Source organism: Coenobita brevimanus, chromosome 77, assembly GCF_032717465.1.
Source record: "Coenobita brevimanus isolate Jiangsu-jjx chromosome 77, ASM3271746v2, whole genome shotgun sequence".
Classification (NCBI taxonomy): domain Eukaryota; kingdom Metazoa; phylum Arthropoda; class Malacostraca; order Decapoda; family Coenobitidae; genus Coenobita; species Coenobita brevimanus.
The window spans coordinates 31,057,182-31,074,364 of NC_137030.1; the positions used below are offsets into that span (position 1 = coordinate 31,057,182).

At 41.4% G+C, this 17,183-nt stretch overlaps 1 protein-coding gene across 1 annotated transcript in view; it reads left to right on the forward strand.

Moving 5' to 3' along the window:
• LOC145408369 (uncharacterized) overlaps positions 1 to 17,183 on the forward strand; it is a 45,814-nt gene that overhangs the window by 22,995 nt on the left and 5,636 nt on the right. Inside the window, exons 5-10 of the mRNA XM_080279095.1 lie at positions 492 to 791; positions 7,089 to 7,432; positions 8,567 to 8,825; positions 12,288 to 12,458; positions 13,774 to 13,929; positions 14,206 to 14,343. Of these exons, the coding sequence (XP_080135221.1) occupies positions 492 to 791; positions 7,089 to 7,432; positions 8,567 to 8,825; positions 12,288 to 12,458; positions 13,774 to 13,929; positions 14,206 to 14,343 (1,368 nt within the window). The remainder of the gene's footprint in view (positions 1 to 491; positions 792 to 7,088; positions 7,433 to 8,566; positions 8,826 to 12,287; positions 12,459 to 13,773; positions 13,930 to 14,205; positions 14,344 to 17,183) is intronic.

Genomic DNA, 17,183 nt, shown 5'->3' on the forward strand with positions numbered 1-17,183 from the left:
GTTTGATATTGAGGTTTTATTGTCTCCTGTAATTCTTGTATTTTTCTTGACATTGAGTTAACATATTTTTCACCATCAGGTCCATTACTTTGTATCCCCAAGACTTTTCATTTGTCCCTGCATCCATTCCTTCCCAATTTATGTCCTTGCAGTTAAAATCTTTAATGAATATCAATCTATTGTTACTTCTAATTAACTTTGCTAACACATTTAGGAACTCTTTTATTACATGTTGATATTCCTATCTTCACGCCCTTGTTTGACGAGGCATGTACATTGCATCTATGTGCAGTTTTCTACCCTGATCTTGTATTTCCACCCCTGTCACCTCTGCTATGTTATTTTCAAGATCTAGCATTCTTACTATTTGTGTGTGTACACAAATGCATGCTTATGAGTGATGGTATCAATTTTATACTTCTCCCCCTGAGATACTGTGCACTGTCGTGTATATCCTCTATAGTATTATTTACAACTTCCATTATCAACAGGCAGTGGAGTTCCTAATCAAGCAGAAGGAGGAAGAGTGGAACACGCTACTACGGTTGCAGAAACGCAAAGAAGAACTTTATGTGAGACTGGCCAGAAGACGCCAAGTGCTGCTGATGCGGGGAGGAGGAGAGGGGTCAGAAGGGAGCAAGGAGGGGGAGGAGGAGGGTGGGGAGGGTGGCAGCAGTAGTAACCTCCTGTTCCTGCCACAAGGGGGATACTCCACTCTGGCTGGGCCACAGCTTCCTCTCATGATGATGAGTCAACTTATTGCTGGGTCAGCCTCACCTCAGTCCCTACAGGTCAGTACCACTGATATAGCTTACAGTAAAACTCATTTTTTATGCTCTAAATGTTCCATCCAGTACCATAGTTGAAATAAAACAGGAGAGAAGTTCTATATTATGCATTGTGGGGCATAGTCTGTTATGCATGGGCCATGCTGCTTATAGTCTGGAACATTTAAGGGTAGGTGACCCATGGTGAAATTAGGCTACATTCTTCAGAAACCTCCAGCCACCTCTTGGAGATTTGAACCAGTCACCACAGTTAACAACCCTTTCCCAGACCACAGGATCACCAGACATCTTGATAAAAATTATGGGAGACCTTCAGTAACGGATCTTGAATTTGGCTGTCTGTTATCTTGTTTTTATTTTTTTCTGGTATTTTTGCCCTATTTAATGGAAAATTTCCATTAAATCGAACATAATTCTGTTAAGGAAATTCCATACACAGTGATGCATTTCAGGGGGTATTAATTATGGGTTCAGACTGCTGTGTATAGCATTGAGAGTTAGCTTAGTTTGCTAATTTTGGGTTGTCTTCAAGGATTTAGTTGAAAATAGCTCGAAGTTCCGGAAAAAATTCCATTATATTGAGCCTTGGTTAAAGAACTCGATTTTGCGGAAAATTTGAGATAATGAAATGGGGTTTGGCTGAATTAGTTTGTTAAATGGAGTATCTAATAATAATAATAATAATAGAATAATAACAATAATCTGGTTTTTTGTTTCTCAAAAGCGCCAGTTCTTCCATTGGGGATTCACTAGCACCCGACACACATATACATTATTTTTACAATTACTAGAAATATGACATCTCTCACATACAATACAAACATCATCAGTAAAAAAGAAAATATGAAAGTGGTGATAATTAAACCCTATAATCATCCATCATAGTACCTCTCTCCAGGTCGTAGCATTTTGAAAAAAGAAAGGCTTTCAGCTGTCTCTTAAAGGATTCAGCAGAAGAGAGTTGTCTCATGGACAGTGGCTATCTATTATACAATCTAGGGGCTCTATACACAAAAGAACAATTGGAGAAAGATGACTGGTAAACGGCTCCAGGCTTGTCAAGATGTAAGGAATCATCATCTCTACGTAACATCACACTTTGGCATGCCAATTGGAGTTTTAACAATTCAGCAAGATACTTCGGTTCGCCAAACTTAAGAACCTTGAGTGTAATAAGACACAGTTTAAATTCATTTCTAGCCTTTACTGGTAAGCAATGCAGCTCAGTTAGGAACGGGGTAATAGAGGTTCTCAGGGGGAGACCAGAGATAAGCCGTGCTGCCCTGTTCAACACAGACTGAACTTTTATTAATACAGTATACTATTGGAAGACCAATCCACAGTGAATTGACACGAGACAAGACCACTGCGTGGACCAGTGTTAAGAGGCAACATCTATTCAGGAATTTTCTCACAGAGTACAGATTTCTGAAATGCAAGTTGCACCCTCTTACAACTTGATTAATATGTTCTTTGTAATTTAGCTTTGAACCTACACTGAGTGACAAGCCAAATGGTTTCCTGTACACCAGGAAACCATTTACTATGCTGGTTGGTAACCATACAACCAAATTATGGCGCCTAGTGGTTTAGTGGGTAATTAAGGCACCCCAGTCGGATTGAGCCTGTGTAGGTTTATATCCAAGGGGTGGTTGGGGTTTATTGCTTACATAATGCCACTCAGAGATGAGTGAGACTGGTCACCCTCATCTTAAATGTCAGGACCAATTTGCCTAGCCTCAGGCTCTTACACTGCTTATGGAGCAACATAGGATTGGATGATGGATAGATGGATGTATGGATTAAAATAAACACCCAGATATTGAACAAAACTGACAGGATGAAGCTGTGACACGCCAGTGTTCAAGACCAGGGCATATAAGTGTCTTCACCCCTTCTGTTTCCCCTGATGATGATGATCTCAGTTTTACCATCATTCAGCTTAAATTTCCTCCTAGCCATTGAGATCTTAATATCAGACATTAGAGATTCAAGCTTAGTCTTGGTATCATCAGTATCCGACATCTTAACATAGAGCTCGTTGTCATCAGCATAAAAATGATAGGACTCATTGTGAGCATCAAGTAAAGATGATAAACTACTCATGTAGATAGTAAATAGAATTAGACCCTAAACTGATCCTTGAGGGACTCCGAACAGAAGGGGAGCAGAATCAGAGCTATGGTCCTTTCACAGCAAGAAGTCCGTTCAGGGTGGGGCCCACCTGGTGAATCACCTCTAGCGATGTGCCAAATCAACCGTAGTACATCCCTCTCTCTCTCTTATTTCCCATCTGTGCTATTTGAAATTGTTTTTTATATTCTGTATATAGTAAAGGAAGCTATATAGTACATTGAGTATCACTTTTTAGAATTATAACAACGATTTGGATGAATTCTATGACACGTGGCAGGGCTTTTTTTCCCATGTTGCCATGCCGAGGTCGGCAAGGGACCCAGGGTCAGAGAGAGGATTAGGCCTACAGGGGAAACCTCTTAAAAATAAAACGTGCCTAGACTTTTACCTAATAGGTGGTGTGGAAAAAAGTTGAAAATAAATAATAAATATATACAATATATATATATATATATATATATATATATAGAGAGAGAGAGAGAGAGAGAGAGAGAGAGAGAGAGAAACAGGTGGCATGGGGGTAGGTAGGGAGACAGAGTGATAATCCGATAATTGGTGGTCAGATTGGCAACGTCGCAGTCGGGGAAAGTCCAACTTCTGCCACACCCTGAACGGACTTCTTGCTGCGAAAGGACCATAGCATAATCAACAACCACCCTCTGAGATCTGTCCAACAGGTCTAACTTAAGAAGCAAAAGAGCACTATTACGAATGCCATAGAAATACAGATCATCCAACAATAGTTTATGATCTGCTGTATCAAAAACTGCAGACAAAGCCAACAGAATTAGGAGAGAGGACATCCCACTACAGGTAGCCACCAAGTCACTATGAATCCTTGTTAGTGCAGTTTCAGTTGAATGGTATTTTTTGTATGCTGATTGAACAATAGGAATAACTCTGTTATGTTCCAGTAGTAGTAAGAGTTGATCAAATATGGCCCACTCAATAATCTTGGATAAGAAAGACAGGTTAGAGACGGGACGATAATTTGTCATGCTCTTGACCCTAAGCAAAGCACGTTTCTCAGACTGTACAGAATTGCTTTCTAAGAAGCATCTGTACTTGTGTTTGGTTCTAATAATACAGTATGCAAAAATGAATATCCATCCTTCCATCCATCATCCAATCCTACATTGCCCCATGAGGAGCGTAGGAGCCCGTGGCTAGGCAAGTTGGTCCTGATATTTAAGATGAGAGTGACCAGCCTCACTCATCCCTGAGTGGCATTACATGAGCAATCAACCCCAACCACCCCTTAGATGTAAACCTGCACTGGCTCAATCCGATTGGAGCACCATAATTACCCACTAAACCAACAGGCGCCAAAAATTTGGTTATATGGTTACCTCCCAGCATAGTAAATGGTTTCCTGGTGTACAGGAAACCATTTGGCTTGTCACTCAGTGTAGAGTCACCCACAGGCAGAAGGAAGAGGAAAGAATGAAGGAAAGAAAGACAGACGAAGGAGTGTGAAGTCACTCATAGGCAGAAGGATGAGGAAAGAATGAAATAAAGAAAGACAGAAGAGACTGGAAAGCAAGAAGGATGGAGGAGAAGTATCCTAAAAAATGAATAGACTGTAGTATGATTTGGATGGTAATCAGGTCATTTCTTTTCTATCAAAAATTGTATGAGATGGGGTGCATTGGCTGGGAAGCATGTGGTTAGGGGGTGCACAGTCAAATAAAGGTTGGACAACCCATTCCTAAACTTTAAGTAAGGACTGAGTGTATGTAAACACTCAGTGATATATTGCATTGGTCTAAGAGCGCCAGTTTAAATGATTGTCACATGATACATTCATGGAGAAAAATTGACCTGTTCGCCCCATGACTGCAGCTAAGGTGGTGAAAGTGAGGTCTCTGGTGCAACAATCCACCCAAAAGTTACCCATTTTCAATTCAGTAATTTTCATTTTAATATATGAGTACAGGATAAAAAAAAAATAATATTAATACACGTGTAAGAAAGCTAAACCTTTCTGTTTGCCTCTGAGCACTTCATTAGATGTCTAGATGCTCCAGTGTTACCATAGAGTTTAGTGGAAGCAACGTCATTTTTGGTGTTTTTGTGTGTTGGGTTGAAACAGGGATGTGTCATGTCTTCATGGTTGTTCAATCTGTACATGGATGGGGTAATAAAAGAGGTACAAGGTAGGGTAGTGGATGTGGAGTGGCCCTGGTGAGAGAGGGTAGTGTTTGGAAACTCCCTGTACTGTTGTGTGCAGATGATACTGTGTTGTTGAATGAAGACTAAGGGGAGCTGCAAGGCTTGGTGGATGAGTTTGGGAGAGTGTGTAAGAAATGGAATCTAAAGGTGAATGTAGGGAAGAGTAAAGGGATGGTCTTTGAGAGAGGTGAAGTCAGTGAATGTACAGCGAGGTTGGATGGTGAGGAATTGGAAAATGTGAGTACGTTTAAGTACTTGGGTAGTGTGATGAGTAAGGATGGAGGTTTGGAGGTTGAAGTGCTTGAAAGGGTACATCAGGGAAGAAAGGTTGCTGGTTCTTTGAAAGCAGTGATAAGAAACAGAGAAGTGAGCATGGAAGTGAAAAAGTTACTACATGACAGTATTGTGATACCAACTCCAACGTACGGAAGTGAAGCTTGGACGTTGTTGGAAGAACACAAGTCAAGAGTGAGAGCAGTGGAAATGAGTTATTTAAGAGGAGCCTGTGGAGTCACATGGAGAAACAGGCTGACGAATGAGGATATAAAGGAGCGTTGTGGTGTTGATGTGGATGTGATAGCAAGCGTTATGAGGAACACACTGAGGTGGTTTGGCCATGTGGAGAGGATGGAGGGTGAAAGACTGACGAAGAGAGTGTATGTGAGTGAGGTGGAGGGAGGAAGAGGGAGGGGGAGGCCGAGGATGAGATGGAGGGATGGGGTAGAGAGGTATATGAGAGAGGGGTGTGTGAGTTGGGAGCAGGGGAGTGAAATGGTGGGGGACAGGGCGACTTGGAGGCAATTTGTTTGTGGCCACCCCAAACGGGATTGAGGCGTCTGGCAATAGATAGATAGAGATAGTGTGTCGCTGTAGCTGTCCGTTGTCCTCAACCACGCCCACCATCGCCCAGCATCCTTCACTTCACCACCATTCACCACTGTATGCATCACTTAACTTTGCACTGTGGTGTATGTCACTTAGCACTTGAATATTAGTATTTTACAGGCATCATTAAATAAAATAGTATTAAATGAAACAGTGAAAAACTAGTCAGCTACAGTGAATAATGCTAAACTCAGCAAACTATGTTTACATAGCTTACATCAGACATCTTAATTTCCCAAGTGTTTTATTCACTTACACACACAGTTAGTTTCTTTCACTTATTTACATTTTATGAGTCACTTTTCTAGAAGTTGACGAATTTTTGAAAGTCACAGTAGCAGTCTCTGAGACATTAGCCAGCCTGACTCTCTGGGCACCATGTTATCACTTTCCATCATACTTGTTCACACCTGCTAGTGTTCATGCAGACAAGGCACAAAATCTGCCTTCTTTTTCCTACTTCTGTTGTTGTTGTGGGAAGCTAAAATGATGAGCTAGCAACCCCTAGTGTGAGCAGATGAATACACAAAGTTCACTGGTTAGAATACAAGGTGCAACTTTGGAAAGAGAATTGTGGATTTTAAAAGGAACGCTGCAGTCTGTTGATAGGTCGTTTCAGAAGGAAATTTGCAGTTAAGGGGTTATTCCACTTTATCTCCTCCTTCACACTTGGCCATTTATATCACTTTCCTCTCTGATATATGAAGCCAAAATCATCACCTATGTGTAGGAAAATATACCAAACTTTTCTCAGCATGATAAGGCAAATTTTTGTCCCCAATTGGACACTGAGGTTCAAATGCCCAGGTGGCAATTGGGAGATTTTTTCATAATGCATTGCCATCAGGGGCATGGGCCATTTAACTATTCATGCAGTAATTTCCATTACCTGCAGATTATATTTCACTCTGGCAAGTACCATATATTTTTATTCAGGTCAGGAGAGACCCCATAAATTTAAATGTTTTAGAGTTGTAGTCAGGGGCCTGTACCTCTCAAGAGATGTACCTTCCAAGAAATGATGTTACTGTTTTGTAATACTGCAATTCTGTACTCTGTCGGATATTTCAGCGTCAGTATCATGACCCATGATTATTATTGTTACAGATGCCGCAAGTGGTGACGAAAGACAGTAGTAGTGGTGACGGTGGGATGGGGAGCAACAGTAACATCAGCGTCATTGACATTCACACCACCACCAATAAGCCTGGCGGTGAGCATCCAAAAGTTTCCTTGACATCTGAGGCACAGAGCAAACTGAGCAAACAGTTGACGTCCGGCATGGCGAGTATGAAGCCCATTCTACCAAAACCCACAGGATCAGCTGGGGGAGTACCTGGTCTGCCAACTTCTATATCCTTCACTGGTCAAGGGCCACAGGGACCTACTGTTAATGTCCAGCATTTGATCGCCAACTACCGCAAGGAGAACCCAAACACTCCCCCCATCAGGTAACTGGATAATAGGTTTGCTTTTAACTCCTCCATTACCAAGACACCATTTACAGAAAGTACTGTGCTGTATTACCCTTTGTGAGATTCTGGCTTGCTTAAAAGTTTCATTGATTCCAGCAAAGCTACTTCCCTCAGTTTACAACAACAGATATTTCAAAAAATGTATGATATTTTGAAACATGTTTTGCATAGAACATTGGTCACCATATGTTTAATTAATGCTACCGACATGATTTTATTCATCTTAGAAAAACCCTGTAGCAGTGAAAAATTTAGGAAAGAGTATTTATTCTATCAAGTTTGAAGAATTTTACAAACTGAATAAAGTAATCTGTAGATGGCAAGAAGGTAATATAAAAAAGATACAGCGTTGCAGTATTAAGTGATTAGCATTGTTTTATGTGGGCCAGATTACATCATGTAGCCTAATTGTCTTTTCATGAATAATTATTGCCATTATATACCATAGTTTTAGCACAAAGCTGCAAACCAATGGATGCAGTTGATAAATATCTGCTGTTTGTAGTTATTATGATGTGTTGCATAAAGGCACAGTGTGACATTTTAGTATTGGACACTACCTGAAAAGCCATCATACCGAATCTTCCATCTCTGATAATTCTTGCTACTTTTTCATCAGAAAGTTGCAGATGAGATTGTTAAGAACAGACTGTCATATGTGACTTTGTCCAGTTCATCTGTATTGAAAGGCTTTTAATAGTGACTCAGAATACATCGCAAAGTAACCCATTGTGATGATTTCAGTTGTGTGATTTTGCCTTCAGTGAAAATGGAAATCACAGGAACTTACCTAACTGTATAGTAATGTGACAGAGGTTATTGTTTTTCAGTTATCTGATTTAACCTGCCCTGAGCAAAATGGAATGTGGTTTTGGCTGCAGCTAATGAGGTTTAGAATTTATTGCAGATAAATGCATGAAATAGTAATGTACATGAATCATCCAGTTGTCAAAAACATGTGATGCAAGGTTTGAGTGCTGTATAATATTGAGATACTTCATAATGATTACACTCCAGTATGTTTGTACTGAACTGTGACTGTCATCACCAAACACTGAGTTTTAAGCTTTGCAACATTTTGAGGACAGAAGTGTTAAAACTGAACCTTAGTGGTAAATCCCAAACCTCTAGGAGAGCCACACGAGGAGCCTGGCGTAACCGGTATGACGGTGACAAGAGGACTGGAAGAGAGCAAGAGCGGCCCCCTAGTGTCTCCAGCAGCAGTTCCGAGGCCGAGACCCGATCCATACCCAGTGGTCATGGCGCCAAAGGCTTCTTGCCCATGAATGACCCCTCTGTGTCCTATAAAGATGTCCTGCTTCGTTTTGCTGAGCTCACACAAATTGAAAAACAGCCTGGATCCCCTCAGGTATGTGTGGTTTGTACCAGAACCCCTTCAGTTTAGTGACAGATTTTAAAATTTAATTCATGATGCCATCAGACCACTGTTATACTCAGCCTTGGAAAGCACTTTAGTTGAAAAGGGGTTACTGAAAGACGTATCCAACATCTGCATATCAAAAGGTCTCTCCAAAGCTGAATGAAAATACATCCCAGGTACATTGACAGTGTTTATGTATTGCTCAGTTAAAAGCAGCCTGGATCTGTGTAAGTGTGTTTCATGCATTAACTCTTGTTAATTCAGTAGATGCAGTAAGTTATTTACCTAGGCTACCACAAGATGATTTTGCTCAACTGAGGAGAATTTTAGTAGTTAGTAGGTTCATAAATGATGTGGGAAAGGAAGTCTGTGGACATCAAAGTTAAAAAAAGTATACCAGGATGGTCTGGTCATTTGGAGAGAATGGGTGTCAACAGATTGATGAACTGGGTGTATCTGAGTGAGTTTGAAGGTGGGAGGAGGCATGGTAGGCCAAGAAGGTGGATGGTAAATGAGTGTGTGAGAAAGTGAGGAATAGAGGATGGTGAGGCTCTGAAACTTACAGCAGATCAAGCTGGTTGGATGAATTTTATATGGAAGAGTGTATGACAAGGGTTTGACACCCGTGTTCTTTCCCAGTGAAGTGATATCTAGGAGTGACTCTAGCTGACAGGTGGTATGAAGCACTGAAGACTGGATATGTATGTCTGTGGCCCATTCACTTGGACAGAATTTGGTTAGTCTGTCTCAGTCAGCTTTTTTCCTTGCTCATTGGACACCGTCTCAGTCTGTCGTTTGGTGGGACAAGAAGTGTAGATGGTGATGATGAACGCGCTTAATTGTCTCGATTAACCTTTGGGCTGCTACAGCGTGCCTAAGCAGAATTACACTACGTGGACATAACACATCTTAATATGCTATGTCTTGATATGGGCATTTTATTCAAAAAGTCCTTATTAAGATGTAGCAGTGAAAGGATCAACCCCATCAGTAGAGTGACACTTTCTGCAGCCAGAAGAATATGTTCTGCATAGAAGAAAAACTGAAGTGAATGGATTTGATAGTCCTTATGAAAGTGTTCATTTAGAGTTTATTCATTTTCTGACTACCTTCTGGCAGATTTATCAAAAGTCGAAGAAACCCTCTGTAGTGAGACGGCAAATAAGCTTTTTTGGTTTTCTGTTACTTACTGTAATTTTATCATCATCATCATCATCATCATCTTCCAAACCTCCTTTCTCACTCAAGGGCAGGGTGAGGAGTAGCAGTGACTAGACAGCCCAAATTTGCCCAGTCCAATGGGCCACGCTTCCATTCACTCATCAATCAAGCCTCCGGAATCATAGCTCTGTCGGATACGCCACAAACATTCACCATGTTCTGTAGCTTCACATAAACCTGTCTGAGTCAGTTATTATTATTATTATTATTATTATTATTAATATGATTATTATTATTGTTATTATTATTATGAGTGGTAGGTGGGGAAACTCACCATCCACTCACTTAATGTAGTGCTGCTTTGGGTTTCTGCCCTTTCCCCTCTTTCATCCTTCCTCTTTTTTGTTTCTTTCCTTCATTTTTCTTCCTTCTGTGAATGGGTGACTCTATACTGTGTGACAAGCCAAATGGTTTCCTGTACAGCAGGAAACCATTTACCATGCTGTGTGGTAACCATATAACCAAATTATGGCACCTGGTGGTTTAGTGGGTAATTAAGACACTCCAATTGGATTGATTCTATGTAGGTTTATATCCAAGAGATGGTTTGGGTTTATTGCTCATGTAATGTCACTGAGGGATGAGTGAGGCTAGTCACTCTCATCTTAAATGTCAGGACCAACTTGCCCAGCCCCAGACTCCTACACTCATCATGGGGTGGCATAGGATTGGATGATGGATTATTGTTATCCATCCATCCATCATCCAATTCTGTGTTGTCCCATGAGGAATGTAGGAACCCCGGGCTAGGCAAAGTGGTCCTGACATTGAAGATGAGAGTGACCAGCCTCACTCATCCCTGAGTGGCATTATGTGAGCAATAAACCCTAACCACCCCTTGGATATTATTATTATTATTGTTGTTGTTGTTGTTGTTGTTATTATGGTGTGTCATTATTGCATGAGAGTGACAACTAAAGAGTAGGAGCAGGACAAGCAGGATTATTGAGGAATGTGTTTTTAGTGCATGAAATGTATATGTTAAAATATAATGTGCTTTGTGAAAGGTGTTGAGTGTGGAAGTGTGTTGGTGTCAGGGTTAAAGAGAGTGTGTTTTATAGTATGATCTTAAAGAGAGGGTGTCTGTTTATCATTCAGTCCTATATAGCACGATCAGGTACATAGGGAACCCTGGCAAGGGTACTTAGCTCAGACATTCAGGGCTGGAGAGGCCAGTTGCTTTCCCCTGACCAGCATTAGGCTATGTATGAAAAATGCAACCACCCCTTTGGATGTAAACACGTATGGGCTACTGCCAGTTGGAGCACCTTGACTCATTGGACCACCAGGCATCCATTTAGCTGTGTTGTTTTCACCAAGTGTAGTAAGTGGTTTTCTGGTCTGCAAGGAGTCATTTGGCTTGTCACTGAAGTGTAATCACTAGCATGTAGCACCACATCGGGTGACTGGATGGTGAGCAGCCCTACTTACCAAAAAAGGAACTGGTACAAATATGTTGGTGAAAAGGGTATTAGTGAATGAATTCCAAGGTGGAAAGAGACAGTAGGCCACAAAGAAAGTGGATGGAAACGGCAAGTGCGTTCGTAAGGATGCTAGGTATGGAAGATGATGAGGCTTGTGGACTGACAGGGGGGTGAGCTGGTTGGATGAAATATGCATGGGGAACACATGGCAAGACTTTGTTTTCCCTGTTTTATTCTGACAGGTGATGGATTGACTCCGTCTGTCAGGTAATGTGATGCAAGTCAGAATACAAATATATTGAAAACATGTTTCTGGTTAGTACTTGGATGGGTGACGGCCTGGGAACACCAGATGCTGTTGGCATCCCTACGTGTCAAGTGGGGTTGGTGGAGGATTAGTGCCCCTCCCTGTAAAACAATTAACTCTAAGCCCTTGGCCACCCCGATTGGGATACATGGCATCTGGCAATGAATGAATGAATGATGTTTGTAGATGTTAGGCTTATGAGGTGGAGCCAGGATTGTTGGGGTTTGAATGTTGTGTTAGTGCGTAACTGGCCCAAATCCTGGAGCCTTTTCCTGGAGCCTCCTCTGTGTATTCTAGAACCTACCTCATCCCTATCCATGTTTGAGAAAAAAGGTTTATGATGATGATAGTGGTGGTGGTGTTGGTGGTGGTGGTGGTGGTGGTGGTGGTGGTGGTGGTGATGATGATGATGATGATGATGATGATGATGATGATGGTTGAGCAACAGTAAATTGATGTTTTGTGGAAACAAGTCTGTCTAAGCATTACCATTTTCAGATCTCAATATTCCCAGTGGGCAGCAGTGAGGGTATTAGCAAGAGAGGTGGTGAGGGTAGTCGAGAAAGCACCCCAAGTATAGTGAGGGATCAGACTCCCCCTTCCCACCCCTCACCTGCACCCCCTGTGTCCAAACCAGGCATGGAGTCTGCTCCCTCTGCCCTGGCCAAGGTAAGTAGTATCATTCATTCACCTTAACTTGGCAGGTATTTTTGTCCATTTGCATCTTAATTTATATATCTCATTGTTGCATAGGAGAGTACTGTTGCTCTACACCATTTCCACTTCATGACAAGCATATTCCGGTATTAATCTGTTGTTGCAACTCAGTATTCCAAATTGAGGGTTGGCAATTTTAGGCCTACTTCAAGTGAACAAAGTATAGTTGATGTACTTGAGATTAGAGAAAAGTTTGTTTCAAGACGTTTGTGGGACTGAATGTGTACCAGCATATCTGTTTCACTTGTACTTGTAATACTGTACTGTGTATTTTATGTTGTCAAGATAAGGAAAAGATTTCTCAAGTAATTAGATATTCTCTGAATCAAAATATTTATATCCAGCTGTAAAGAAATTGGCAGTATTAAGTCATCAGCACTTGGAAATGAAAGATAACTCTCCAGATATTATTACTATTATTGTTGTTGTTGTTGTTCATCCATCCATCCATCCATCATCCAATCCTACATTGCCCCATGAGGAGCGTAGGAGCCCGGGGCTAGGCAAGTTGACCAGCCTCACTCATCCCAGAGTGGCATTACATGAGCAGTAACACCAACCATTCCTTGGATATAAACCTTCACCGGCTCAATCCGATTGGAGCACCGTAATTACCCACTAAACCACCAGGTGCCATCATTTGGTTATATGGTTACTGCCCAGCATAGTAAATGGTTTCCTGGTGTACAGGAAACCATTCGGCTTGTCACTCATTGTAGTCACCCATAGGCAGAAGGGAGAGGAAAGAATGATGGAAAGAAAGACAAAGGAGGGAGTGTAAAGTCACCCGTAGGCAGAAGGACGAGGAAAGAATGAAATAAAGAAAGACAGAAGAGAAAGGAAGAAATGGAGGGAGGAGAGGAAAGAGCAGACACCCAAGAGCAGCACTACATCGAGTGAGTGGATGGTGAGTGCCCCCACCTACCACAGTGTTGATGTTGTTATTGTTATTATTATTATTATTATTATTATTGTTATTATTATTATTATTGTTATTATTATTAGCCCTCCTACATGCCACATCTTCCCATGTCATCGTTTCAATGTTAATGACCACTGTCGATTTTGAAATTCATGGGAGAAGCTCAGTGGTATTAGTGTGGATGCTTTTATGACATGCTGGTGGCCCATGTGGAAGATTAGTAGAGTCCATTCTAGCAAAATTCAGTCATCAAACTGTTCCGTGCCACTGCCTGGGATCAAACATGCGTCCTTTCGGAGAGTAGCCAACTTGTTTAATCACTTGACCAACACCTCCCCCTCTCAGCTACTGCTTGAATCGCGGGCTAGCGTGTCAGGCGGTGCGCTAGGGAAGGCAGTTGGGGAGCCAACAGTGCCAGGCAACTCTCAGTACCTCACACTCTCAGCACTGCTCTCAGGCTCATCCACCACCACTGTCAAGGATAAGAACCCTCACTCTCAGGTAAGTCTAGGTAAAAGGAGTACAGTACGTAGTGGACATCCTGCACATGCCTGACAAGGGTAGGCAGAGCCACTGTTTGCATTCATACCGTGTTATGTGGCAGTGGAACTCCAACGTTGCTTTGCCAGTTTCCTTTGATACATAGTATCAGTTGCTTGGAGAATATTGTGATGTATCGGAATACACCCCTGTCTGATAACAAGAACTGGCTTTATTGTACTCATACATGTTTATATGTATTGTTCATACTCATTACTCCTGCTGCTTTCTTCATAGCTTGATGGTCGGGGCAAGAAGGTGGGTGGGGAAGAGGCAGGCAGTGGCAACCCCAAGTGCCAGGGCTGCCACAAACAACGAGCACAGTTTGTGTGTGCAGGATGTGGCAACCAGTGGTATTGCTCCAGAGAGTGTCAGGTGAGGATAACAATATACCGTACTTGCCAGTGCATAAGGCTGACCTGTGTATAAGACTACCCCCAATATTTCCATACAAAATGTGGGTTGAGAAGTATACTCTATGCATAAGACAGGCCCCAGCTCCTTAGACACTGGGAGCTTCCTACCCTAGTAACCCCAGTCCATTATCACTTTTCCCACTGACCACTGAAGTGATACTATAAACACTTTGCTAAGTAACACAGCCTTTTATTAGGTTTTACCTTAAACCAGCTTCTGTGATTTTTACAGGCTATCTAGGCTGCATGTGCCACCTTCGGTATCCAGATGGGTTATACATTTATTACTCCAATACTAGCTCATACTGTACTGTATTAAGAACTTAAAATCATGTTACCATGAATTTTATACAATAGGTTAAAAGAAAGTTACATTTTATTGAAGTCACCACATCAACTGTCTGTGATTAAGAACCTTCAGGATCAGTCTGATCCACATCTGACATTATCAGTTCATCAGCTTCATGCTGGGTTAAAGTTTGCAGTTCTCTGAATTCAAAGGTGTAGCATCGGCTTCCTCCTCCTCATCTGCCCACAAAATGTCATCTTCCATTCCATCCATTGAATTGGATGTTCCACATTTGTTAAAAGAGTTGGTGACTGTTTCCACAAAAATATCATTCTATGCCTTGATCATAAAATCACACACCGCATCCAGACCTGGAGAACTCACATTCCCACCCATTGTATACGACTTTTTACTGCCGATCATCTGCTCGTTCCATTGCTCATGGATGCGGTCTTTGAATGGCTTATTCAGACAGACATCAAGTGATTGTAGGACTGAAGTTAATCCACCAGGAATAACAGCATTGCCACTGTTGTGTCTTGCCATGTAGGTTTTTGTTCCCTCTGTTAAATGACTGTTGAACATGTCGCATATTGTCAGGCTATGTTGTTTTTAGCAAGCCACCAGGCCACCTACACCACACATGCTCAGTCCACACTTTCATTCCATGTTCATCCAGTGACCCATTCTCATTGACATGAACAAAAATTCCAGCTGAGAACTTTATTTTTGGCATCGTTTTCTCTTGAAAGTAATAATTGGGCTCATCTTGGTTCCGTGTGCCATACACAAAATGCTGCTGTAAAGCGTGTCTCCTCGTGTCCTGTTGTTTTCACTAACACTGTTTTTGCATCTTTCTCCTCAACAGTTTGATTTCCAACCACATTGAAATTCATTGAAGTTTCATCCATGCATAATGGATATCCATGCTTCTTGCATAGGCCTGTGATGTACTGTTGGAAATTGGTAATCTTGCATTCAAGATCTTTTGATAATTGTTGTGCTAGTTTTGTTTTCTGTCTCAGTACTAGATCATGTCTTTTCATGAAACAAGAACACCATGAAACCGTTGCTTTGAAAGCTTTGCTATGCTCCTTGTTTTCTCTGGTCCACTTGAGTGTCCCAAAACAAATTTTGTTTCTTGGGACAATGTACCCATTTTGGTGCTGTTTGCAGACCATGTTGCTACCTGCTTCTCCAAAATTGGCTGCTGTGCACCTTTTTTCCTCATTGTACATTTATGCCTTGGCATATCCCATAGTAAGTGTTCTGTCAATCATCATGTTCGTACCATCTTCTCTGTCACACCACAGTCTCACGCAACAGCACAATTATTGGATGATTTGGTATATTCTAACACTTTTAACTTAAAACAAGCCTCATATTTTTTTTGTTTATCACATGGAGCCATGATAAGGTTTGTGGTTGATGGAAATAATATGTTAACCCAGAGGGAGTGCTACTGCTTATAAATTAGTGACAGCTAGAAAGGAAAAAATCAGCTCGGTAATGAAACTGAGGAACTCGGTAATGAACTCTGCTTCAGATCTGGTATGGTAACCCTCCACTCGTTGGCAAACAGCCCAGCCAGTCACTCTCAGAGCGAGCAGTACACACGCCGGTGTTCATGGTGTGCGCTGAACAGGTTACTCATATTTCCTCTGTCTTCATGGCTGTATCCATGGAGATATTGTTATAAAAATTTGCCTTCATATAGAAAACAAGTTGTGTTTGTTGATAATGTTACTAATTTCAATGGTTTTTGAAAGTATATATACTATATTCAATTAAACAAGAGTTAAGGCAAGTGTTTGGCAATGTTCCCCGTCACGCCTATGGATCCCATAACCACAGGATGTAGACGTTAGGATTTTATACCCGGTGTTTAGGACAACCCCCAATTTTGGGCATTTTTTTTCATGAGGTTCAAGAGTTGTCTTGAACACTGGCAAATACGGTAACCTACCATCATGCAGTACGATACCTATACCTAATCTTAGCAAAATACAGTACTATAGGAGCATGTTAATTTTAGGATAAATAGCATCACAACTACCTGTATTTTGCATATCGGGACCAACTTGCCCAGCACCGGGCTCCTACGCTCCTCATGGGGCAACACAGGATTAAATGAGAATGATGATAAAGTCTAAGGGTTTTGTCAAACCAAAAAGCCATTTTTTTTTACATGTCACAAGATCATGGCAGTTTCTCTGGAAAGAAAGCCAGTCATTTACATCCTGCCACTACTATACTCAAAGGTGGTGAGGATATTGTACTTAGTATACAATTTATGAGTAAATAGAATAGAAAAAAGAGCAGTAGAATTGAGGTGTGTAATTGCTGAATGGATCAAACATGATACACTGAAATGGTATGGACATATTCAGTGAAGGCTGAGGGTAGTGTGGTAAGAGGCATACATGTGGTATGGCAGAAGAGAATTATGCAGGAAATTGATGAGAGAGAAGGAAGAGGCAGAAGAATATTTTAGAAAGGGACAGAGATGT